The sequence below is a fragment of the Numenius arquata genome, chromosome 4, assembly GCF_964106895.1.
Source record: "Numenius arquata chromosome 4, bNumArq3.hap1.1, whole genome shotgun sequence".
NCBI lineage: Eukaryota > Metazoa > Chordata > Aves > Charadriiformes > Scolopacidae > Numenius > Numenius arquata.
Window position 1 is genome coordinate 20,500,029 of NC_133579.1, and position 27,490 is coordinate 20,527,518.

The 27,490-nt window shown below is 42.5% G+C and overlaps 1 protein-coding gene across 1 annotated transcript in view; it reads right to left on the reverse strand.

Moving 5' to 3' along the window:
* The window catches only part of YES1 (YES proto-oncogene 1, Src family tyrosine kinase), a 91,263-nt gene that overhangs the window by 46,873 nt on the left and 16,900 nt on the right, over window positions 1-27,490 (reverse strand). Inside the window, 6 exon segments of the mRNA XM_074146795.1 lie at window positions 3,171-3,212; window positions 3,215-3,283; window positions 3,286-3,541; window positions 3,543-3,608; window positions 3,610-3,784; window positions 3,786-3,989. Of these exon segments, the coding sequence (XP_074002896.1) occupies window positions 3,171-3,212; window positions 3,215-3,283; window positions 3,286-3,541; window positions 3,543-3,608; window positions 3,610-3,784; window positions 3,786-3,989 (812 nt within the window).

A 27,490-nucleotide genomic window follows, 5' to 3' on the forward strand; every position in this document is an offset into this window, starting at 1 on the left:
TGTGGGAATTTGTCCAGGTTTGCCTTCAGAACCTGGCAATTGATAATACAGTCTGGAACCCTACAGCTCTAAGTCACTGGTTTGAATGCAGCCAGGGACTATAGTGACTGAAGGAGGTTACCATATAGCAACTGTAAAGCAGGTTGTAGTAAAAAAAATTATCATCATAAAACACATCACTATAAAACAACATCCTACCGGCATTCTCAAGGAGAACAAAAATGGAATAAATACAGAGAATTGTACTTGTATTTGGAGGTGGCTTCTCCAGAACAAAAAACTAAACCATTCTGTTCCAGTAGTTTGAGAAACTACATTTCTCCTTCACTAATCAATCTGTTCCACTGACTACCAGAGGACTTCCAGTACTAGAAGCCCAAAACCTTTCACAAGGACTTCACAGAAACCACAGACTGTATGCACGGAAGGTGTCCCATCTGAAAAAGGCTGCTTGATGTGACACAGCAGAATAAGGACGCATTCCTAAAGCAGTCTTTCTGTTAATGCTGACACCAATTTTTAAATTAACATCAAGGTAGCTTACTCAAACTGTGATCAAAGTACGAGGCAAAACAGTTGGATCCAAGTAGGGAATACAGATGAAAGAATGTATTTCTTTTAACTAACGATTTGAACACAAGGAATTATCTATTGAAAATATACAGCTTTTGTCTGCAGACAGTGCATATAGAAAAGTAAAATAATACAGCAACTTCATTCATAAAGTAAACTTTGACCAGATAAATTGACATGTGCCACACCGCAGACTTTCACAGCACTGTCACATGACAGTCATCATTTATCAGAGCGAACAGAGTGCCAATTTCATTCTTCAGGAGCTGCAGGAAGTATGCAAAGTTCAAAATAAAGAATATTCCTCTAGTGTGGAAGTGTCGTTCTCTGCTCTGCTACATGAATATTGCTAAAAAAGCTAAATTGTAAACTGCAGTTTTTCAATAATTCTGTTACACAGTATGCGGCACATGACAGATTTATTAAGTATTTTTCTAGTGATTTCAAATAACATAGAGATTTAAATATACTTTCAATTTCGTTCGTTTGTTTCATAGCCAAAGAACTGTTGTTAGGCAATAAATATTCCCCTGAAAATCTCTCTTTATAATACAAAATACAGATTAAGCCTACCTTGGGCTCACTACTCTCGTTCCAAATGGAGTTCTTCAGATTTCAAAGAGCGGTACTGGGCTCCAGATATTAAAAAGTTCTTGAAAACTGGATCAGTAGCATTGTGAGCAGCAAAACCAGGGAGGCCCTATTTCCTGCACCAATTTCCAGCTTGAGATAAATGTTGACCTGAACTCTCCAGTGTGCAGGTTAAGAGCTCTCTTCTAACTGGCGTCCCTACCTTCACAAATTTTGTAGAAATTGCTCACCTGGGAGACCTCTACTGCCAAATTTGTTTGAAATCAGCTAACAGCCAGAAGAGTTATTAGAGGGACTAGCGGCACACAGGTACTGCAGTTGCATTTGAGCTGCACCTCCTGAGGAAATAAAGCTAACGAAACCTATGGAATAATTACTGGCAATCACTGCTACCAACTATTGTCATCTTTTCACACATCTGGTATCCAAAATTCAGCACAGCGCCAGTGCTGCGCTCCTGTTCCCATCACAGATGTTACCTCGTCCCAAACTTAACCCTGACACCCTGGCTGTGCAAAACCCATCCAACGTCTCCACTCTGTGCCCATCTTGTTCAGCAGGAACCTCTTACAGGTAAATTTACAGACATGCAACAGAAAGATGAGTGGAAGTGCAAGGTCGTGTTGTTTGGAAAGGAACATTCCTTACATCTACAAAGCCTGTAGAAACATAGTTATGGCGAAACTGTACTACCTACTGACAAGGATACTGCAAGTGTAATTGATAAGGCTATTTTATTAGAAAACCCTCTTCAAGGGCTTACTGTCCAAAAATGAAAGAAAAAGAACCTGAGGTAAACTTTCATATCTTGCTTCCCTGACTAAAGGTCAAATTTGCTTGCAAAATATACCTGGTATTTCATTCAGCTGTCTATGAATTATTTAGAGAAAGACAATACAACTTCCTTGGCAACATGCTTCAAGTTTTAAACTGTTTTTTGGATCATGCTGCCAGCTGAAGAAAATCCACATATCTATTTTTTAATTAACGACCAGCCTCTGCTTAGGGTTAAATCCAGCAGGTACGCCTGAATACACCTTCTTAACAACCACGAGGTTTAGAAATAACCTAGCTTTCCCAATGCAAAGTGGCCTGTACCCACACCCATACCTGACGTCTGGACGGGACCATACTGAAATAGATGGGATTATTATGGAGAAGACACGCCAGCCCTTGGCCTGAGGGATGCAGGGATGCACACACAACTTTATGCACGGGTCCAGGCAGCCGAGAAAGTTACACGCAGCCTCTGCAGCAGCGGGGCCCTGCCTGCGTCCAAGATATTTATTTTTTAATTGTTAAGGAGGCTTGACGAAGTGTGATGATTGAACATTCAAATTAATGACTCAGAAATTTAAAGCAGTCGTCTCCCTGCTCGACGCTGGGATACAAACCAGAATAGCGAGATAAAAAAAAAATTAAAAAAAAAAAAAAGGAGAGAAAATAATTCCACGCAGGCCAAGCTACAGGCGACTCGCGAGTCAATTTCCTGAATTTCAAATCAAATTCCTGAATTTTCCCTTCCCGGGAGCCGAGCCGGGACCGGCCGAGCACCAGCCCGGGCGCCGAACGCCGCCACCGGGGAAGGAGCGAACCGCCCGGCGAGGGCGGCAGCCCAGCGGGAAGGGGTGGCCGAATCAGCCCGGCGGCGGGGGGCAGGCCTCCCCTCACAAACTTACTTCCCCTCCGCCCGCCCCCCGCAGCCAGCCCAACCCAGCCCGGCCCCGGGCGGTGCGGGACGCCGCGGCTCCCTCCCGCCCGCCCGCCGCCGCCCGACCCCTCGGGCGGGGGCTCGGGCCCGGAAGAAAGTTGCTGAGAAACTTTCTGTAGAGGAAGGGGCTGGGGGTGAGGGACGCCCCCCACCCTCCCCCTCACCGGGGCCGCCCGGCGGGGAGAGGCCGGGGGCGGGCGGTCGGGGCCTAGCGCCTCGTCGGGCGCCGCCACCGCCGCCATCGCGGCCGCCTCTCCCGCGGGGCGGGGGAGCGGGGACGCGGCCGGGTCCTCACCTGCCTCTCCTCGGCGTGGCGGGTGGGAGAAGGAGGGGGGGAGGGAAGGAAGCGGGGGACCCCCCCCGCTCCTCCCGGAGCCGCGGCGACCCGGGGAGGGAAGGGGGGGAGGAGGGGAAGGGAGGAGGGACGAGGAGCAGGAGGAGGAGGGAGCCGGGCGCTCCGGTGCGTGCGGGGAGCCGGAGCCTCGCTGCGGGAGGGGGAGGAGACTCCCCGCCCCTACGGCCGGGCTCTCCGGCGGGCACCGCGGGCTCCTCCTCCTCCTCCTCCTCCTCCTCCTCCTCCTCCGCGGCGCGCTTCCCTCCGCCCCCGGCCCATGCGCCCCGGGTCCGGCTCGACGCCCCTCCCGGCCGGGGTAGCGGCCCCCACGCTCCGTAGACGGAGGCCGCGGGGAGGAGCCGGGCGGCCCCCGCGGAGCCGGGCTGGCGGCGGCGGCCCCCCCCGCTTCTCCTCCGCGCCGCCGCGCACGGAGCCAACATGGTGGAGGCGAGGGAAGCCGCCGCTCCCCCGGCGGCCCCGCGGTGCGGGGGTGGCGGGAAGGGGGCCGGGGCTTGCCCTGCGCTGCCCCGCGGCTTTCTGGGGTGAGGCGTGGGCTCAGGGCAGCCGCCTACCCCCGGGTTTGGGGAGCAGGGCCCCTTGTCGGGGTAAATACGGGGAGGGGTAGGGGGGCGGCCGAGCCGCTTCCCCCCGCTGTGAGGGGCGGGTGGCGGCGGGAAGCCTCTCGGCGGGGAAAGCTGAACCTGGAAGAATTCGGCAGCGGAGCCCTCCGGCCTGGTGTGGGAAAGGCGAAGAAAAATAACTTCATAACTCCTCAGGCATCTGGAGGTGGGCCACGGCTTAGGCTCGGTAGAATGTCATTTCTTTGGGTCAAACAAGGTGCAAAACGGTCGTTGTGAAGCGAGGGGACCGCAGGAGACCGAGGGACAGCGGCGGCGGCGAGGGGCGAGAAAGCTCCGTAGTGCACCACGGAGCAAACCTGTCCCCAAACCCTGGGCAAACAGAGGACAAGGCTGTAATTAACGCACCGGTAACTCCGCCGTATGGTATGTTACGGGTTTCCCACTCACCGCAATGCCAGAACACGGCGTTTTGCATTTTAAGAAATAAATAAAAAAACCAAAACAAAAACCAGCCACATTTGTGTCGAGGCAGGCTTCACGGAGAAAGGTGGTGCAGATGCATCTAGTCTTCAGAGTTGCAGACTGCAGGAAGAAGTGAAAGACAAGGAAAAAACCCCAAAGAACCAAAGTTATTGGAGTTTACGTGGGCAAATCAGCAGTTCTCATTCAGCGTTATCTTTTACTGTTTTCAGCTCTCTTAATAGTCAGATTTGGCACTGGAATAGCGTTTAGGTCTCTTGCCTCTTTATTTGGTTCAAAGGCTGAATATAAAACTAATAGTATTGATCGCTAATGATAATCTAATATAATATATTTTTAATCTTAAAAAAAAGAATGGAACAGGATGCCAAATTTACCTTCCAGGCAATGCTGCAGTGTGAAGCCATTTGTATTTTTTATTTTAAGATAAAGCAAATACATGTATTTGCTTTTACAGGACCATAAATACACTAGAGCAGTTAACAAAATATAAAAAAAGCACAAGTATTTTAGATTTGAAGGCTCCTCACCATAAATCGTACTCATGTAATCCTGTTAGAGTGGTGGAGTTTATCATGTTCCTGTTCTGTCAGGAGCCTAAATCACATTATACAGAATTGATTTTTAATTTAGAAATCAACAGTGAGTTTTACAAATGGACCTGGGTGATGAATTACTTAACTGAGAAGGAGTATTTGCAGACTGGGGAGATCTCTGGATCTGCCACGGCTTCATGGCACCGGCTGGGCTTACGGTGGTCTTGAGTGAGAGCAAAGTTTCACTTCCAGTATCAGTTGAGGGGTTTTTATACACAGGGAAGCATTGCTGCGTGGTTAATTTTACAACACAATGGTAAAACTTGCAGAATGAGCCCTAAGTATGTTATCATCTTCATTATGTTTCAAAGTTACTCATTTTTCTTAAGAAATTTTTCAGCATTGGGCTAAAGCTTTTTATATAGAAATATATATATTGGCTCTTGCCAGCTGTCACTGTAATTTGACTTCTAGGTTCCAGGCCCGGGGTTGACAGATGGGATTACATAGCTCTCCTTTCTCCCAGCACCTGACTGCTGTGTGGCCCCAAAAGGGTTTGTTGTGATTCTCTGTCACATCTCCCATTGCTTTCTCTCCTTAGGATCAATATAAGGAATGATGTGATGAGTTTCTGAAATACGGAGCCATTAACCGTGACCTCCACTTGCTGTCTTATGTGTACGTGTGCCATCGGCTGCCATGGGTAGTGCTGGTGCTGCACCAGTGATCGACTTTGGTTGATAGTGGAGAGACCGGCATGCTTAATTTCAAGCACAGTGTGATTGAAATAGCAGCGCAGTTGGGGAGAAGACGAGATGACCAGTCCCATAATTGACAGCAAGCTCAGACTCACACCATATGGGTGTGAAAGAATAGATGAGGGTTCGAGTCGGGAGTCTGGGAGGCTAGACATGCCTTCATTGCAGTGGAAAAATTGGCTGCTTCTTAAATTGTCTTGCACTTGTCACTGATAGTCTGAGTGTTCCTCATTTTTATAAGGAAACATTGAACAGGTGACTTAAACCCCTCAAACTGCTGGTGGTTCAGCCCGTTTAATCCCACGCTGGAGGGGACTCAGGGCGTCATTGCCACCTTCTGCCTGCGAGCCAGTCTGCAACCTGTCACCAGGTTTTACCAAGGGAAAGCTCCTGTACGCTGCTGCTCTGCTGTTACTGAACAGGCTCTCAAATCTTGCTTTAAATTAGTACTTTTTACTTTGTCCAGGAAGGGGAGGGTGCAGCTGCCCTCATATGCTTTAGTATGGTTGGAATATGGTGTGAGGTGCTACCACCGTAGGGGTTCGTCACTGCCGTTTGCTGGGTGCAGTTTCCCAAGTATCCCTTCAAACAGGCTCAGCATGCACTAACTCCTCAACTGTGTTGTGTTCTTAGTTGTTGTTAACGTCCTTTGAAAGATTTATGCAAATATTACAGGCAGAATGCCTTCCTAAATGTAGGCTATCTTTTAAAATTATCTGGATGGGTCTTTGAGCAACCTGCTCTAGTGGGAGGTGTCCCTGCCCATGAGAGGGGGGTTGGAACTCAATGATCTCTAAGGTCCCTTCCAACCCAAACTGTTCTATGGTCCTATGATTCTATATACTTGAATTAATTTCTGAAGAAGATCATTTTTACAATCCTAAATGTTTTTTTTTTTAGTTCAGATTGCTAAATGATCAGTAGGATTAAGTACATACTACACCAAATGAAGTATTTTTAGGGATACAAGAATATAAGGGAATACAAGAATAGGGATACAAGAATAGGGAATACACGTATAAGAGCAGAAAGAAAGAAGGAGGAACAGAGGAATAGAGATGGAGGAAAGCAGACTAAGATATTTCAGGCATTGATGTGGGTTCAGTGATTTGTGATTGGGGAATACAGGACTTGTATCCTGAGGTTTTGAAGGAGATGGGCAGATTGATTTTTCTGAAGAGCTTTAACAGTACATGCCAAAGGTTAATCTATGGTACACATTATAGTAACTTGGAAACATTGAGACAGTCTTGAAAACACTTGGTGGGATTGTTTTCCGATAAATTGGAATAAACAGAAAAATATTGTGGTCTCCTGCAAACAATTTTTTCTTTTAAAAGAAAGAAAAAGTTTTTCTGAATCTAAATTCATTCCTTCATTTTGAGAAATAACTATGGTAGTCAAGGCCTCATCCTAGCTATCACTTACTCTTTAAAAGTGTGGAAAACAATGGTATTTTATGGCAGCATCTCCTAAAATTCATGGGCCGAGTTCTCATTGCTCACCATACAAAGGGCAGTTCTTGGAATTAATAAGCATTAGTCACATGCTTGCTTTTAAGCACTTGTATCAATATTTTTAAGAATAGGGAGTTCAGCAAAGCATGGATATTTCTTTTGAATCTGAGTAAGTGTTAGTTGAATCAGTGGGTAGTTTTTGTTACGTCATGTTAATTTCTTCAAGTGACGCTGTTAATAAAATCATTGATTTTAAAAAGTAAAACATCTTCCTTGGATATAATGCAAATTACATAAGAATATAGTAATTCAGTAAAGAAATGGAGTGCTAAGTCACTGCGTGATGGATCTGTCATTGTTTCCTATTCTGAAGCAAGTGTTCTATTTAAGCTTTATGTTAAACTTCAATATGTTTTTGTCACAAATGTCCTGTTTTGCCTTAAAATGCTTCTGCATCTCCAAGTGGCTGGGATCTTTGTGTTTGTTGTGCACGTCTATTTGCAAGATTAAATATACCACTCTTTCTCAAATAGCGTTTGTGTTTGATCTTGTGTAACATGAGTAATTACGCATATTATACTTTTAGCAAGTATGTGGAGGGTTCTTTTTGAAAAACATTGATTCAAGCATTGTTTTCGAAAGTATTTAAAGGTATTTTTGAAAGCATGCTAGACTTTATCTTGGAAAACGCTGTACTTCCAAACCTGTTGCTATTTACATTTGTGTCACATCCAGTTATATCAGACACGCTGGATTACATTGTATAATGAAAGCCGTATTGCTGTACTCTAATCTTTATCTCTTTATATCCGATCTCCTTTGAATTGCACAGGAGTATTGCTTATGGTTACTTAAAATAACTACTGCTTTTGTTTCAAGGGCAGTGCTATATATGATGAACACTTAACACTCAACCCTGCTTTGGCAGCAGCTATGCATCCTGTATCTTCGGTTCTTGCGTGATTTAATTTGGAAGCTGCACAGATACATTCTTTTTTTTTGTTTTTCATGTAAATTTCATACTTGAAAAATCTGAAGTCTGTGAAATCGTACATGTCCATAAAAAGTTTAATGCATTTACTTGGGCCTCTGTGCTCTTCTGAAAGATTTGGAACGTGTGCTCTCCTGCTTACAAAAGGGGTTGTGTACTCTTAGTCTGAAAGGAAAGGGACAAGCAGTAGGAAAAAAAGAAGTACGTGTGGTAAAGCTGACCTGAGATGACTTTGGTCCTGACATCACTACTAGAGTTGTCCATAGCCTTTAGGAGACTTCTGACCTCATTTGATAGGCAGTGTAAAGGAGCAATTCCTGCAATTTTGGGAGAGTGGCACATATATGGATTGGTTATACTTATTTTTGTGCTGACTGCCTAAGATATTACAGTGGAATAAATGCTTAGTAATGTTATTAGCTGCAAAATCCAAGTTAATACAGCATTTAGGGAGTGCTGCTAGGGGATTCTGCATCAAAGTCTCCTCTTTTCCAGGGCACCCTGAATTTTAGCCCTTGAACACGTCGTTGTGGCGCTTTTATACATGACTTCAGAAAACGAAGCCAAGTGAAACAGAATTCAAGAACTTGCTTTTTACAAAGACATACTGTTGGACCAGCCTCTCCTCTGACCACCCCATCATTCTTGTCCCTGCTGTATTCCCCATCTTATCCTCTTCATCGTCGTTGGTAGCTAGTTCCTATACTCAGCCTTGCTCCAGACTCTGTATGGTCCTTTCCTTCTGAGCTCCCACCCTGACTAAAAATGGACAGATTCCTCAGACCTTTGCTTGCCCTTTATTATGCATTAATGTCTAACAGATCTTCTGAATTTTTTGTGCCAGGTTGTTATTCTTACCCTAATGTTTTGAGGATAATTGTCACAATCCTGGGCACCAGAAAGCCTTCCTTCTTAATTTAAAGATGAATGTGAGAGTTTATTACTTTGGGAATATTTCCAGAAACAAAATCATCCCCTCAGTCTGGGATGCCAGAGAAATGTGGAGCTTCGATCAGGATGGGGCTGTTCACTGTCGAGGTGTTCACCGTTACAGGTGGATATAACTGATCACCATTTAGAGATTTCAGAAAACTGGATGGGTGTCAGATGTGTGGGTTTTTTCTCAGCATGCTCTGTATCTCTGTTTCTCTCCTATCTTCCATTTTCTCATCACTGTTCCTTCAGCTGGAGGTTACAGTCCCCTCAGGTCTGCTGGCCTAACTACAACTATGGGTTTTTTCCCTACACTTTTCCACCAACAGGACCTTTGTCAGTTTAAGCGTCCTAATAGTTTTCTAAAAAACAAGTTTATGTTGATGTGACTTTGTAGGGAGTGACATATATACAGCTGTGCTCACTGACATGAGGAAAGCTGTAGCAACATAGAGAGGAGACCAGTGACTCCTTATCCCACCTCATCTGCAGCCAGAACAGTTTGAATTTTCTGAAATTTCAGAATTTAGGGAACCCCAATGCGATTTCATTGATAGACGAGAAGAAAGCAGTGGTGGTGGAGAATAGGAAAGACTAGATGACTCTATTTTCCTGATGTTTAACTGTTACTTGGCTCTGCATCTTTCTCAGTTCCCACCCCACTCCAGATAAATACCTTTGGTTTCCTTATCACTGTCTGCTTTGCTCCCCTGAAGCAGCCAAAGTCTCTTCCATTCTTCCCTGAGAATCTGTTGTCAGGGCAAATGAGAGAGTCATCAACGAGGCAGCTGAGGTAACAACTACTCAAGAAGAGGCACTTGTGGAAAACCTGGGTTTTAAAATCTGAAAAACACATTAAGAGATGGAAGAAGTCTGGGTTTATTAAACCTTGGCAATTGCCTGCCTCACTGCTCTGACACTTGCAATGTGAAAATCTGATGCTTTCTCATGTTAGAAGGAAGCAACTTTGCCAGCTGAGTTGTAGAGAAGCACCTCTACTTCCAAACTGGACGCAGTTGTTTGAAATTTAGCAAGTCTCCCATGCAGATGTCTGGGATGTGCCTTTTGCGATATGTGTTAATAATACATACACATCTGACCTGATGGTAAAGTAACCCTCTGCACAGTCTCACTTCACATGTAGGGGCTTAGTAGATCTAAGGTGAGTTCTCCAAAAACTCTATCTGGATATCCTCCCACAAGTCCTACTCGCCAAGGAGGCTGGATATGCTCCCTTCCAAGCTTCAAAGGCTAAGCCAGCATTTCTGTGATTCTGTGATTTCTTTGCAATTAGGTAGGAACGCAGAGCTGGAATGGACCTCCTACCACGCAACAACTATTGTAGGAAAGTGCTAGCGGCCCTTCCCTTCTCCACCCCTTAAAAAGAAAAAACATACAGGAATGAATAAATAAGGAAGACTCTGTTTCCGAGTTGCTCTCTTTTGTTCTGCGGGCTCCCAATTTGTCCTGCTGTTTTATCACCGTGCTTCTTGGGCATCTGGCTCCTGTGGGGGGAAAGGAGCAGAACAGAACCCAACCTGAGCCCCCCTCCATGACTGCTGAAGCTGGTGATGATACATACGGTTGCTTAGAACCTCTTTTTTCACATTCTTCAAAAGGGAAAAAAAGGCTGCTATAAGGGTTCAGGAGAACTAAGTACGTGTCATCAATTCAGAACTGGAAGTTACAAAAAGAAATTTTTTTTTTTTTTTTGAAATGAGAGTTTTTACCACCATACGTTTCTCCAAATTTTGAGCTATTCTTACAAAGGGACCTGGCAAATATTCCTTTCTTTTTCTTTTTTGAATACACAAATAATTGATCCTGTTGTTTCAGAGAACTGTAAAATGTTGGAGGGAATAAAAAAATCTTTGATTTTTTTTTTTAAAGTAACATCATATTTCACTCTTTTCTTATGTTTCCTACATTTCATTAAACGGTTTGTGGAACCCAGATAACATTGCATATCTGGTATTTCATTCTTGTGGAACAAATTGTAAATGATGGGATAAAAAGATACATTTTTCGTTCTCATAATAACAGGACAATGCTAGTTAATAATATGCAGACAAATTTAGCTAAAGAAAAGGAGAAAAATACTAGCTAAAGAAGAATACTAGCCAAAGAAAAATACATGGCATTAAAGATTCTATTAGTATGGCTCACACGCTGCTTCCTTCTGCTTGTTTTCCTTTCACTTTTGGTTAAAGTGGGATTTTCCAAAGCGCAGGAATTTGCTTATCCTACTCCTTGTTCCTTCAAAATAGAGCCTATTGCAAATCAGACTGTGTGTTCTACATTATTCCATATTTTTGCTCTTGTTTTTTAATTGGGAAGAAAAATAAAACATGGAAAGTTCAAAAATATTTTGGTTTTAAAATGTGGGCTTGGGACATCTTTGATGCATCATCATAACACAGCTAGAAGGGACTCTATTGTTCTTGATGGAAAATGTAATCCCTTCAGGAATCCCAGATGATGGGGGAAAATGAGGGACCTAAACCATGACAAACTCCTGATGAGTAATGGCAAACCATCCTGAAGCAAAACATTTAGATTCGCTTGGACAGTTCAAAACATTTTGGATTCTTCTTTATTTTCCCAAAGGGACATTACATTGTTTTGGCATAACCAACTTTTTCCTGTGGAAAAAAGTCAATATTACAGAAACCGCTTTTCTATTAAAAACCATGAACAGAAAATTCTGGAGCAGCAATAGAGGAAAGCAGTCAAGCCAAACCCAAGTGTATTTGAGAATGTCCTCCCTAGAGAATCTTACAACTGCTCCAGCCTAGCAATAAGATTTTTATATGAAGGTAAGTGTATTTCATAGACACCAAACGTAAGGTGATGAAATCCATGTGGCACGACTTAGTATGTTTCAACACATTTAAAATAGGATGTTTCGCAGAGGCACTCAAAAACTCTGTTTGTTTTAAAAATGTGATAGAGGCTGGTGTAAGGCTTGGGCCTTTGAGGTGAAAAATCACATCTGAGATTTCACAATTGTTTTGCTAGGACTAGGCACTTTTTAAAACTTTAAAACTGCTTTAAAAAAAAAATCTTTGTCCACAACGCAAAAGCATGTATGTTTAGAATCATACTTTTAGCTTTAGAAACACACAGCAAAATTCATTGTTTAATATTTAGAAACATACTGCTAAATTCCATTCTAAAAAAATGGGCACAAACCTCTTTTTAACAACAACAGCAAAGCATTTTGGGGAAAGATATGGGATGTGGTACTATTACTGAATTTTTAGTATATGAGTAGTAGGATAACCTGCCAGGCCATTTTATAGCCTTGGCATTGTAAAAGTGGCCGTGAGTCACTGATTTCCTCGAACTGATGGCCATCTCAATGTCTGTTTTTCAAGGCAACTTCTGCTTTCAATGTGACAAACTTTGTCCTGGCTTTTTCTGTATCAGGGCAAGCTTCGTCTTGACAATAGTGGGTAGAAGACGGAGCCAGTTATTTCCCATTCCAAAAGTTAATCACATGCTTTTCTGAGTATAATAAATGGGTAGTTCACCGAGTTTAAGGGCAGAAATGACCAACAAACCAACCAGTGTCAAGCGCTCTGAATGTCTATCACCACCTCTCAGATTTCAGCCACCCTTGAGCCCCGTCACTTGTGCCAGACCGAAGTGTCCCACATTGATCAGAAGGCACAGAGAGAGATGGGGAGTGCACAGCTTTGGGTGGCATGGGCTTAAGTGACCGATGAGCAGGTAATAGCAGAGCAACAAACCAAATCAGGAGCTTGATGGGTGTTTGAAGACGACTGTTGGCATCATGCCTGTTGGCGCATGGGTCGTTTCGTCAGGTATAGGATCTTTCACCTGGTTCTTGGAGGCACATATCATTTTTTTTTGCTCTTTGTCTGTACAGCTCTCACAATGGGATTCTACTCCCCATGTGAGGCTGTGAGGTACTTTCATAATAAAAATGGCAGTAATATAAACAACCTTCTCCAGTCCAACATGCAAAACAACCACTAAGAACTCTGAGCTTCATCACCCACCAGAGACTGCAGGGTGAGCTGGTGAAGGGCCTGGGGTCATTGCAGGTTTATGCTGGTAAAATTGGAAAATGCTTTACCTGCTGCATGATGTATCTGGGAATGTCTGTGAAGTCAGATTAAAATGGAGGAGTGGATTTCATAGCTGAGGGCCTCCCCTTGGAGCAGTTGTGGCTCTTCACTAGCTCAAAGAAAACAAATTGAAAGTGGACCCCCCCCGAGTTTGAAAGGTATTTTGAGTGTATTAGATTCTTTAGTCAACATCACCTGACAAATAGTGCTGTTTATTAATATATTCAGTGTGTTTCAGTATAATTTTTCACATCTTTCACCGTTCTTGATGAGTGTTTTTTTTTTTCTATAATTATTTTGTTAGTCATTTCTGTAGGCAGCTAGGCAGCTGTTGCTGCAATCCATTTATTAGTGGCGGTTGGCTCTGGATTTAACAAAATGCAACTGCACCCTCTTGTGGAAGCTGCTAAGTAGATTATTTTGGTTTCCTGGTACCACCTGGTTTATTTTTTCTGAACAAGTCAAATAAAAACAAATAGCAGAAGTGTCCTGAGGCCACACGGCAATAAAGCTTCCCGGAGAACTTCAAAAAAATAAGCTGCAACTTTGGAATGTCTGAACTTGGACAGCCTTTGAAGACAAACTTCTGTGGGGAAGACTTTCAAAGGCACCCTGGGAGACCTTCCTGCCCTGGGCTTTTGTGTGGGGATCCCTATCATAACATATTCTTCAAGAGAAACAGAGTTGGTATGGCTATATGCATAGAAACGGTACATTTACAACTAAGGACAACAATTCAATATGAGTATCCAGCATGACCTGAAAAATAGTTTGCGTTCATTCTCTATATGTGCAAATCCATGAACACAGATATTGGTCTCCCTGTATGCTCTGATGGAAATACTGCGTGTTCTTGAAGGCAAATAATGCTAGTGAAGGGAGTAGGTCAGGCTGCACATTAAAGGTTTAACTTTGAACACTTGTAAATCTCAACATGTTGGTTTTTTTCTGCAACTCCTGTGGACACTTTATTTAAAATAAGTGCACTTAAATTCATGAATGCGTTTATACTGTGGTCTCTGAGGAGTGGTGGCAAGGGAAGCAAGAACTCCTTCAACTGCTGAAGCAAGAATATTGGCATGTCTAACTCCCACTCTGCAGTATATGGGCTCACAAACAGAGGCTCATACAACATTTCCCTTACTTAAAAATAAAAAAAATAAAGAAAACTTGTTTACAGGAAATTAATTTTCCTGCAAAAAAGCCTCTCCTTTTTTTTTCTCTTTTTTTTCTTTCTTTTTTTTTACTGTTAGTGCAAAGACAAGGAGTTTCTGACTAAGATAAAATGAAGGAATTATGGGCTTTATAAAAAATAATTCATCATGTCCTCCATAAGCAGAGATACTCACTGAGAAAAGGGTAAAAATGCCCCAAAAGTAACAAGCTATTTGTGAAAATATCACTTTCCATGAGTAAATTTTAAAGAAATGATACTGAAAAAATTTATGTAGTTATAATGCACAAAGTATCCAAATGTATTAAACTCCCATGTAAGCAGCAGCTGTTTTTTATGGGCTACAGCACTGCTATTTTTTCTCAGAGCAAAGAACTAACCCCGAGCCTGCTCTGAATGTCAATTAGAAAGCTGGAAGAATTTGTCTTGCTCTCTGCAAATGGTTAATTAAAAGAATAAAAAAGAAAAAAATTGTGTTACACAGCATTTGATCCCCTATGTAGAATTTAATGAGGTGAGTCGATTTGCATTTTTATGTCTGAACATGTTCTTGCACTGCCAGCATGTCTCACCGAGCGGTGAAATACAACCTATCGACACCTCTGGGTGGGGTAGCAGAATTCAAGATGCTGGTCTGAAAGTCGGATTTAAGGAGTCCTGGTCCGATACTAACACTGCCTTACCTGTGACAGGGCTTCTGCCCTTTCTGAAATGCCACGGCAACCATCACAGTGTTTAAAATTTGTGTTTCTGCTTGCTTCTCTGTTGGGCTTCTGCTCTGTGCTTCAGAGGGCCCTTCGCCATCCTCAGATGGTACGTGCTTCTGCAGTCAGAAATACGGCACTTTACCCCAGATGGGGATATGAGCGTCATTTTAATATCTCTGTTGGATATTTGCGCTCGTCCTGTGTGCTGTACTTTGTGTATTTCTGGCAGAACAGTGGTAAGCCTGGCACGGCGCCGGCTGACCTAGGAGGAGCAGCTATGCTTACAGGTCTCCGGAGGGGGCGGCTCTGGCCAGCTTTGGGCTCCGTGGGCTATCACAAAGGGAAAGAAATAGGTCAAGTGCTCTCGTGACTTTTGACATTGTAATTCTGTTACGTCTTTCCACAGGGCATGCAAGTACAGGCAGGTGGATGGGCAAAAAGAATTACGAGCACTCTCATATACGGGAAAGCTGCTTCTTGGACTTCAGCGTGCATCGCTTCATGCCTCCGCCAAACACAGAAGGGGTCCTTTTATCACGCTTCAATCCCGGGAGCTTGCTCCTTCTCTGGAGCGAGTACGGAGGTGAAGTTTATGCAGCTGCATCCTTCTTTCAAGTTAATTGTATCACTCCGAGCGCTTCAGCTATGATCCCACACTGCAGTGCCTCGCGCTTGAACCAGCCTGCCTATTTCCCTGGGCGCCTGCCACGGAGGTTACCTCCCTGCTGAAATCCTGGCATGTTACCTAGTCCTCTGTAATCTGAGTTTCTTCAAGCTCACGTACCCAGAATTAGCTACTGTAGCCATACCTCATGTCTCCGCACGATTTCAGATGATTTCCCAGTCTCCCTTGGGGAAAGGAACATGTCCAGTCTCATTTAAAAAAACCATTGCTGAAAGCCAAGGATCTACAGACAGATTCAAACAGTTCCCGTGTGGCTAATAAATAATGAAAAGCCATTTTTGAACTCCTAGCACGGATCCACCACTCATAATCCTGAGCATCTCTATCAAATACAACCCCACAGGTATGGTCCCAGCTCCTCATCCCATACTCCAAATGTAACGCCGTTTTCAACCCTAGTTTTAAAGAGAACTTAGCTTTAGGTTCTGCTGGTCTTGTGAAATGCAGGAAGCAAAAATTTTCGGTCCTTTCCACCTAGAACCCATAATCTCTGTCCTAGAATAGCTACAAAGTAGTGGCTTCCATTTCTCATCATTAACAAATCTGCTGTGCCAACAGCACTCTTCCTCAAAAGGCTTCTGTCCTTGAAAAATCCATAAAGAAGCCCAGATCTTCATTTACAGGCAACATGAATCTTACCAAATACCCTATTTTGCCCTCCCGCTTAAACATTAACCATGGATCCACACTTGTGCTCTAGTTAAGGTAATTGGGTGTTCCCGGCATTAGGCTTTGCAAACCTCAACAATCAGCAAAACTCAGCTTTTTGGCTCATTTCTTCTGGAACTGAAACTCAAATCTTAATCATCCCCCGCTAGATGCAGCCTTCCCAAATCTTGCATGCATCACTCAACCTTCCCAGAAGAAGCTCTTACCTACCACCATGCACCCTCCAGGGACTAGGAATGAATGTGATTCATTTGTCTTGGCACTGCTGGTGAATTTAAACTCTAATTGTAATCCTTACTGCATCATGGGCCCCAAATCACCAGCTCCCTATGTCTAAAAATTGTCCTTTCCCACAGTAACCCCAGCCCTTCTCCTCATGGATGCTGCAGGATCTTGATGAATTTCTTCATTCCTTGCTGTCACAGAAATGGGACAATGGCTGGGGGTAGCAGTTTGAACAGAGAAGGGTCAGTTCTGAGCTTAGAGTTAGGATTGCTGATGAAGGGTCTGGAGCACAAGTCTTATGAGGAGCGGCTTGGGGAACTGGGGTTGTTTAGCCTGGAGAAAAGGAGGCTGAGGGGAGACCTTATTGCTCTCTACAACTACCTGAAAGGAGGTTGTAGCCAGGTGGGGGTTGGTCTTTTCTCCCAAGTAACAAGAAATAGGACAAGAGGAAATGGCCTGAAGTTGCACCAGGGGAGGTTTAGGATGGATATTAGGAAAAATTTCTTCACCAAAAGGGTTATCAAGCATTGGAGCAGGCTGCCCAGCGAAGTGGTTGAGTCACCATCCCTGGAGGTATTTAAAAGATGTGTAGATGTGTTGCTTAGGGACATGGTTTAGTGGTGGACTTGGCAGTGCTAGGTTAACGGTTGGACTTGATGATCTTAAAGGTTTTTTCCAACATAAACAAATCTATGATTCTGTGATTATATGACTGGGATAAAGATTTGGGTTTTGAAAAAAAGTATGAAAATCTGTGTTTATTGTGTATTCCTACAAGAACATTAAATCTAGAATGGGAACTACTGCTGGTAGGGGACATTTCAGAATAACAGGATAGGATACGACATGTGTCCTTGCAGTGAAAGCTGGAGTTGCAGCTAGAGATTCAGAGGGAAAGGGCTGATCCAGAAAGGTAGCAAGGGATGGAGATGCTGGCCACAACTGCAGATTAAATTCTGAGCTCTGATTAAAGCTAGGGTTAGAGTTTGGCCCTAACCCAGGGCTTAAAAGGGCTGAAAAGTCAGATGACTGCTGGATCCAAAAGGTGCATGGGGTTAAGCTGTGGACTGACCCCGGTAGGAGAAAATAACTCACTGTTTGGGTTGGTGTTGGAGGGGATTGGTAGGATATATGTAGATGATGTGGTTGGGTTAGGGTGAATCTTAGGGTTTGGTTCACAGTGATCTGAAGAATTCAGGATCTTCTAAGACCTATAGGACTTTGATGAGGAATGAAGCAAGGGTAGGCTGGATTTAAGTTTAGGGTAATAAAAGCTAGATAGCTTGGTCTATTCTGGGATAGAATAAAATTAGTTTTATATCAAGGATTTGAGATTAGGTTTGGGTTCAAGATAACAGGAACTGAAGGGTTCATTTTACTGCTGAATTCTGCAAGACGTACAGGAAAAACACGATCTGTGCTGGCACATAATTTATGGCTCATTCAGAGTCAATTAGGAGTTTCTGGATGATGGTTACGTGTAAGGATTAGGACACTGAGGGGTAAAGCACTCAGTTTACTTCAGGTTAAGTGCAGCAGCAGATTTCAAGCAAAGAAACAATTTACGCTTAGTTCTAGAGTTACATTTAAGGTTAAGTACAGCAGGACTTAATTTCTTGCTACTTTGGTACAAAAGAGCTTGGTTTCTTGGTGAACCTGGCAAATGTAGGTGCTAAAATGAGGAGAAGTCTTAGATTGGGGTTTAAGATTATTTTGGTTAGTGCTTGCTTCTTTCTGTGTCATCTCTAACAAGGAGGGCAGGAACCTGCTGATGGGTTTTCAACTATTGCATTTTTGGTGAAGGAGAGATTAGGTTGGACAAAGCCAATTTTGATGAGTGTAAAGCTAGAGCTGGTTCTGAGAGAATATCGTTTGTGATCCCACCAATAAATAATATATGTGATCAAAGGTATTAGTCAGATATCAGGTATGCTGGCTAAGACCAGTAGGAAAAACAAACACACCTGTAAAAAAAAGTGTTTGTGCAAATCAAACATTAACCAGTGTTCTCAAGGTCCCATACAGGAAACACACAAACACATATGCACACACATATGTATATACACACATATGGTTAATTGTATGGGCTCTAAGAAAATGGAGGAATTGAGGCATCACTGTGGGAAGATTTCAGAAAATCAGAATATTTAATCTCAAGGCCTAGCTACCAATTTTAGCAAAGACAATGGCTACTACTCGATTAAATTCTAATTAAGTCCTGTAGTCACCATCATAGAACTCAGACAGTAGTAATTACAAATTTATTTATAAATTTTCCACAGTTAATTTGAAATTAAAACACATTCACCCATCTTTCTAAGTATTCTGAGTTACATCTCCTTTTAACAATGATTCATGATGGATAAGAAGTATCACACATAAATAATAAATTGCATAATGCACATTGCATAGAGGAATGCAGTAGCCCATGCACTTATACAACAAATTTTGTGGATAACTTGGTTTGGTATTTATAAAATATTCTAGTGGCCCTTCAAAACTGTTAAATCAATATTTCAAGAATAGAAATTTACAAAAGTGCTTAGAGTGATTCTTTCATACTATTTTTAATAGCACACTTTGGAGTTATATATTCGATTTCACATGAAGACCACAAATCAGTTTATGAACACATATTATTTTATACCTCAGAACAGAAATCTATCATTTAGATTTCTTATAAAGCCTTTATTCAAAAGCCAGTAGGATTTTTCGCTTGCCATTTTTGGGTGAAGACTTATATTCACCAACAGGTAATCCTACAGCCTGTAAAGCAGTCTCACCGACCTCAGTGGAGCTGCTAATGAGAGAACATGCTCTTGAGGAGAACATACCCTTCAACAAAAAGGAATGTAACTTGGAAAGTACCGAGATGAAGTTACAACCTTGTCCTCCTCACTGCAACAGGCACTTTTGCCTTCAAATATGCCATTACATGTATCACATGTGCTTGTCCTGTAGAGCTAAATAGCAGACAAACGCATAAAAGAGAGGGAGCCCTTTGTCATCTTTAAATGTGGAATAAAAAGCAGCCTATCGCTGGGATACGTGCTCTAATACTAGACTACAGGGCTTGGGAAGGAGGGGGAACAATCTAGCGCCCTGTCTGTCTGTAGTGGCTCTATTTTTAAGCACAGCCTTCAGGAGTTGCACCGCAGGCCACCATTCCCAACATCTGCTTATTCCTTAAGGCTCCTTCCCTGCAGAGCTTGCTGCCTTGGAAGGACCGCGACAGCTGCCCTGACACAGATTTTAGGTGGGAAGCCTGGTCCAGAAATCTGTGCTGGTCTGTTGATCTGGTGCAGCATCAGTAATCCCGAGAGCAAGGTTTCCTCCCTGCCTCCCTCTCCGTGACTTGCTTGAGTCACGGGAGTTCTCCTGTCAATCTGAATGATGCAATTAATATTACTTAATTTTTTTTTTGCATGCCTCTGTGCTTTACAAGCTGCAATTATAAATTATAAATGTCAATTGAATGACACAATTAAAAGAGTGTACCATTTAATATAACAGACACTTTCAATTTTAAGAACTCATTTCAATATGAGTTTCTTCCAGTAAAAGATAATGGATGAGGACAAAAATATATGTTTTGCCAGGAGATTTCTAAAGATTTGCCCAGTTTCTTTTAAAAATTCCCCAAACTCCAAGCTGAAAAAACAGAAATAAAATAAATAAAAAAATAAAAATAAAAAAAAAAATAAAATCTTTGATTTTTTTAAATATATGTGTTGAATTTCTAAATACAGAGGGGGTTTTCCCCATTCTTTTTAATGGAAACTTTTAGAAGCAAATATTTTCAAGCATCCTGACTAGCTCTAACTTCAAAGTGGACAATTCAATTACATTACAAGTTATGGCCAATTACATTTCCAAAAGGAGAACCTACACTAGCAACAGAGCAGTCCAAGGACAAGTTGGCTCTTTAATATGGCATTAAAGTACAGATGAAGAACTGCATCAACCCAAACATTGGCTACATGCCGAGGGCTTCCCTGGACATGAAAAGAAAGGATGAATGCAGGCTACACACACAAGCAGCTCTACTGCAGACCAAGACAATAACCAGTATTGGACAAGCTTAAAAATAACTCCGCTAAAAGAAAAGCCAAATACTGGCTATGTTTGCACAAACCAGCTCATGCCTGCTCTTCAAACTTCTATCCTGGAGATGCTGCAGTTCAAGGAAGTTCTTGTTTCTGAGCACATTGTCGTATTTCATAGCTGTTTCTCAGCACCTTGTGTCTGTCAGTCTTTGGGTCCCTTATTGCACATAGAGTATTTATAAACTGTCTCTGTGAACGCTTACAGATTGCTTCAGTTAGTTTGTCCCTCCAAGGAGAAATTTAAGCAGATTTTCCTTCTTTTTTCAAAGCTGACCATTGCTCACTGGGAGGCTATTCTCTCAGGTGGGAGGTGGGACTTGCATTGGGAAGCTCCTCTCAGGTGGTTTCCTGGAGGCTGCTTGTTGTGATAAGCTCTCTTTTTACCACTACCCCATGGCAACTGAAATTTTCATAACATTTGTAAACTTTCATGGGAAACTCATATGAGGATTAAAATAAAATTAAAGAATCCTTTCCATGCTCCAGAGCTCTTGTTGTTGGAATTGCTGGAACAAGTGGGATGAATCTGAGTCGATTTTCATACTAGGCAGGTGGAAGACACACTGGTCCCAAGAACCAGGCCGGCTCACTGAGCGGGTGTCCACCTCCCTAGTCTGTGTGACTGCCTTCTGCTATTTCTATGGTTTGTGGGAGACATCTTGTGGTCAAAAAGCCAAATCACAGCGCCTGCAGAGCCTAGTCTTTCTTCTGCGAAGGCTGAGAAGAGTAATCAGACTTCCACTGCCTTCCAAGCATTTAGTTTTCTTTTCACTGCCAGGGAACAAGGGAAGTAGAAGTTATCCATCTGCCTGAAGGGGCTTTTTGAACTAGGGCAGACTCTCTGTGCTGGGGCACAAAGGAGCGTTGAGGGAGGACCTGTGAAATCTGCTGCAGCTACCTCGGAGTCAGATGTTTCTCAGATGAGGTGATGGCCTTGCTACCAGTGTGCTTGCCTGCTTGCAGCCACCTCTCTCCGGCATGGAGTCCAGCAGAGGGCCATGAAGATGATCAGAGGGATGGAGCACCTCTCCTATGAAGACAGGCTGAGAGAGCTGGGGTTGTTCAGCCTGGAGAAGAGAAGGCTCCAGGGAGACCTTATAGAAGCCTTCCAATATCTGAAGGGAGCCTACAGGAGAGCCAGAGAGGGACTCTTTGTCAGGAGATGTAGTGACAGGACAAGGGGTAATGGTTTTAAACTGGAAGAGGGGAGATTTAGATTAGATATTGGGAAGAAATTCTTTACTGTGAGGGTGGTGAGGCACTGGAACAGGCTGCCCAGGGAAGCTGTGGATGCCCCATCCCTGGAAGTGTTTAAGGCCAGGCTGGATGGGGCTTTGAGCAACCTGCTCTAGTGGAGGTGTCCCTGCCCATGGCAGGGGGGTTGGAACTTGATGACCTTTAAGGTCCCTTCCAACTCTAACCATTCTATGATTCTATGATTCTATGCTGCAGAGCATGGGAAACAAGGCAAAGCACGACAAATGAGAGTGCCTTCATATTTAATTTCAGCACAATACTTTTTCTGTGACACTGTGAAGATGGACATCATTCAGTCAGTCACCTAAATCTCACTTACAGCTGGCTGTGGAATTAGGGTGCTACCCAGCACTTCTACCAGATAAACACAGTGGGGAGAGTTCCACTGAGAGAGCCTGTTATTTAAAGGTATCTGTATTGGGAAAAAAAAAGTAGATTTAAAAAAGCATAAAGAAAAGCAAGAAGAAGGAAAATAAGAACACCACAGGGAAGCAGAAAGACAAGGCCGTTCTAGAATTTTGTATGATTAGTAATATGTATCTGTCTCTGATGATAATTACAATTATTGCACAGTTATGTAACAGTATTTCTCATTTAGCCTGGCCTTATGCTGTGGTAGGTGCCATTCAGATACACATAGAAAATGTCAGTACTTGCCTCAAAGAGAGTATGAGCTATGAGACAAGACAGACCATATGAATGAGAAAAATAAGTGGTTCCGACTGACAATTCCGTGATTCCGTGATTGTGAAGGGGCGATGGAAGACATAGTAACAGTAATAAAAGGATGGCTGCAATTCTAAACTTACCACACCATGCTGTGCTATTAAAAGCTTTGTGTGAGAGCAGAGAAATAATGAGTGTCCACGTTAGGCGAGTTGGGAACGATAGCAGCAGCAAAAGGTAAATCCTAGAAGATGGGTAACAAACGCTGACTACAGGAATCATTCAGTAGAAGCTGTCTCAGGCCAGGCAGTCTCGTAATGAGACCATATAGTAATCATTTGTCCCAACCTGTTATTAACCATGGTGAGCAAATCTGATTCTTGAAAGAGGGCAAGGAAAGAAATCATGACCTTCCAGACCCCATGAAGTCACAGTTTATTAATAGAGCCTTGCAGAAGATGGAAATTCCATTTGGCAAAGGACTGGCCACTCGTTCTCATTAGCTACAGCACCAGTGGCTTCACAATTTTTATGCAGAAGGGTATTTCATAAAGGATTAGTGTCAGGTCGACCTGGATATTTCATTTTGAGATGAGGACATTTTTGATTTTATTGTAAAATATAAAATTTAATCAACAGCCCTTAAAAAAAAAAAAAAAAAAGGAAAAAACCAAACCTTGGAATGTTTCCACAAGTGACAAAATGGCATTTTGAAAAAATTTCACAACTCCTCTCCCTTTTTGCCCCTTTGTTGAATAAAACTATTGCCGTTTTGCAAATGTGTCAATGATAATTAAAGTGAATTCTCTATTCCAACATTGTTTTCCCAACAAGCTCTCTTAACCAGCTCTCACTTGTCTTTCAGAGCTAAATTTTGTCCCCTTCCTTGAAAATTGACACAATTAATACTTGGCCTACACGTATACAGTTGGAACAGTTCTGCACACACTGCCTCACAAGACAACAGCCCTTCTGCAACTGAATGTAAACTACACATGTGGGAGCTAGTCCCTCTCTGGCAAGATCTTCTCTTGGAGCAAGACTGGGGAAATGGCACAAACACAGGCTGGTCCTTCTAATCTCCTTGGAGCTCGCTGTGGCCCTACATGCAGAGTAAACCTGCCCTGATTTAAATCATAGAATCACAGAACCATAGAACAGCCCAGGTTTGAAGGGACCTTGAAAGATCATCTGGCCCAACCTCTTGTGGGAAAGGGAGCCTAGATAAGATTATCTAGCACCCTTTCCTCATAGGGCAGGTTTTCCAGCCCTTTGATAGTCTTTGTGGCCCTCCTTTGGAACTCTCTGCTGATTCATGGTCGGCTTGTTGTTCATCAGGACTTGCAGGTCCCTTTCAGCAAGGCTGCTGCCCAGCCACGCTGGTTTGAGCCTGTACTGGGCTCTTTGGTTTTTTTGAATCTCTGATGCATTTGCCTCTCTCAATTGCTGAAACAGCTGGGAATGGCTGACGTGAAAGAAAGGCCTGTGCAATCCAAAATCTGGCTCTTCTGAAATGTTCCTTGTGCTAGGGGCTCCAGCAGAGGACCAGCTGTGGCCTGAGGGCTTTTCTTTAGTTTCATTCCATGTGCCTCTTGGCCATGGTCTTCTTTCTAGCCAGCACTATCATTGAAATGGATGGCCTAATGCATCTGAAAGGCTTGTTCAGCCCTTGTCCTTACCTACCCAACGGTGGGCAGATCCACATCAACTCTGAGCCTTCCAAGGAGTCCTTATAAACTGCAAGAAGGGAATTCCTGTGTCTCAGAGATGCCTGTATGCACTCCAGGGCAGCAGACTTGCAGCATAGAGCAGGCAAGATATATTGCTCTGATGTAAAAACTGAGATGTAGCTCTTTGCCATTCCTATTGCCAGCTAGTTCAGAACTGAAGAGGAACATAAAAATGGCAAGCGCTGATAGTCTAAACTACTTTCTTTTGACTCGGTTTGTGTAGAATGGGTATAATTTTTCAGTATGTAATTTTCTTTTTGAAGTAAAATAGTCTCTGTAACAGTGAAATTGTCCCTTTCTTAGTCTTCTCCACAAAGCTCTAAGAATAGACCAAAAATAGATGCTTAAAATCCATATATCATTTACAAAAATGATTTTTAGATATAAGAGTCCTCAAAACAAAGAATATAAGAAGTGTTTACACTTGGGTCCACTAGGAAATGTTGCCTGTGACTTAAATACAAAAGCTATGCCTGCTTGGAAAGGTGACAGATTTTGTACTGTGGTCGTAAGATCAGCAAAGTGACTGGAGAAACACAGGCCTCCATGTAAAATGGTATTAACACCAGTGCAATTTAAGTACTCATACCGCAGTTGCCCTGCAGTGTAAGCCCAGCTTCATTCTAGGCAAGAAAGTAGATTTGCAGCTATGTTGCTACATTGGTTCAAAAATTCAAAATATGGGTATGTTCTTGGATTCAGGGTATTTTACTTCAATTTTCTACACTGCTACAGTCTCTGCTAATCTACATCAAGTCACTGGGTCTCCATGCTACACAGCTATAAATGTAAGATAAATATGAAAGGTGAATATTGTAAAGTATTTAAGTAGAATAACAATTGTCCCCTTTTTTCCACAACAGTAATTAATGCGTAAATTAACATTTTGTAAATATTTACATGTAAATATTAAAAGCTACAGTACAGACTGAATTTTGCTTATAAACAGGCATTGCTGACATGGTGTTAACTGAGAAGGATAAGCCTGATCAAACAATTAGCTTATCTCTTCCCTTGCCTGATGAAGGGAGTGTAGCCAAGATCAGTGTGGAAAGCTTGGATGCTATCTGTCTGCTCTGTTATTTCCCATCCACCTCAGTAGCAAAGCTGTAGTTTAAGTTAAAACTGCTTGGCAATCAGTTCTGAGCATGTTTGTCTTCAGGCCCCTGCAGGGAGCTTGGCACCAGCTTTTGCAGTACTCAGTCTCTGGGCTGCAGCATGGACTCTGGTTATACTTGAGGGACAAGTCAATAATGCTGATAATATGCAGATGAAGAATTTAGTTGTCATCCACAGAGGGCAATTTTGTATTGCTCTGTATACCAAAGCATCACAACAAAGGGATGAAATGGGCAGAAGTTTCAATTTCTGAAAAGCGTCGAACTTTAAAATTCTAGTCACACTAAAGAGGCTTTAGAAATAAGGTGGAGGGGGGAGAAATCTTAAAGTCCAATAGAATAGACACTTGATTAGGCACAACTCGTAATTAAGCTGTAAAATTCATTTCACATATCTAATGCAAGTCAAAGGTATAAAACAGTTCAAAATGCAATTAGACACTGTCACAGGGAAAAGTCAAACAAGGACAGAACATCAGAATAAGGATACACTTAATAGCTCAATAATTCCTTAAGACACAGACACCCAGAAGCTGCAAGTGGATGAAGAGAAAGTATCAATATCAGCGTGCTCTGTTCTTGTATTCTTTCCTAAGCAGCTGCTAGCAGCTGCTGTTGGAGGCAGGCAAGCAGGTTTGATGGACCACTGGTCTGAGACAACACAACTGTTTTCATGCTCTTACATCCCCAACTCTGCTCACTACAACTCTTAGGTCCTGTAGTGCCAGAGACTTCAATCTGAGTGTCCTGCATCACAAATAGACTCTTCAAAAGTGGGTCTGCATCTGTTTTCATACAAGTATTCTAAGCAGAATGGTTTTCATAAGAAAGCACAGACAGTTATAGAATCTATAAGGTCTTGTGTGACTCCTCCAATGTCTGTACAAGCAAATACCAGAGTGCTCCTAGAAAAGCAGAGCAGAGTATCAAACATATCTCAGTGTGGTCTCTGCTATTAGTGTTTCTGCACTAATGGTGATCCTCTCACCAAAACTTTGTCTTAGAGTAGGGGAGAACCTAGATTTTGACAGCTGCCATTTTCTGTTGACGATTCCTTAAACAATTGCAAACACACCTGATAGTTCCTTTCAAACACATAGTCAACACCTATTGCATGAGCATGGTGAAATTTCTGTACAGCGGTTTTCTCACAGGAGACCCATTGCTAATGTAGTATAAATACTGCTAAAACTGAAGGCCTGGGTCACATAGATTGTACTAATCTTGGTGAAAATTCATTTTATGGAATTATGCCTATTAACACCAACAAAACTGTGAATCTGAAAATGGGAAAAATGCTAAATACAAACTCTGCAAAGTAACAGCAATTTTTTATGTATTATGTGTGTATGGAAAAGAAGCCAGCTGATTATTGATATTTTGCCTGAAAAAGAGACTATTGAGGGACTAATTTCTGGTAATATTAAACGTGGTTTAAGTAGATTTGACCCCCATAGATCAATTGCTGTTTTCAGGAACTGAATACCCCATGTGACATAAAAGCATTCCCACAGGAATCTATTCTTCTCTACCCAAATGTCATTATCTAAAAATGGATAAAGATTATTTGCATAGAGAACTTGAAGAAGATATTTTTCAGCTATTACAATGCCACTGGGATTAGCGCTTTCAGAAGAGATGATTTCTTCTTCCTTTTATTTTTCTTTTAAATGGAAGAATAAGTCAACCTCTCATGCTGAATTGTATCTTGGTTTTATTTTTTTGCAGGTAAGCACCAGCAAAATTTTCTGCTCTTCACAGTTTTGTTTTAATGCAAAGGTATCAAAGACAATCCTTCTTTTAGAAGTGGGAAAAGCGAAATATGGTTTTGGTGGGGTTTTTTCAGAGTGCCACTGGAGGCTCATGCTGCAGAATACACCTGTGGCCAGATACAGTGTAAGAAAAATGGATAAGATACTGTTCATAGCCCTAAAGTGCAAAAATACCTTGCTCCTAGCAGTAGTAGAAAAAGAATTCATAGGAATTTAATGTGTTAAGAACCTCAATAAATCATCTTATCTAACTCTTTGGTGAATGTCACCAAGTACATCTAGGCTACTGGCAAAGATGTTCATCAAATTATTCCTAAATGCCTTGAATGAAGGCGGTCCCTC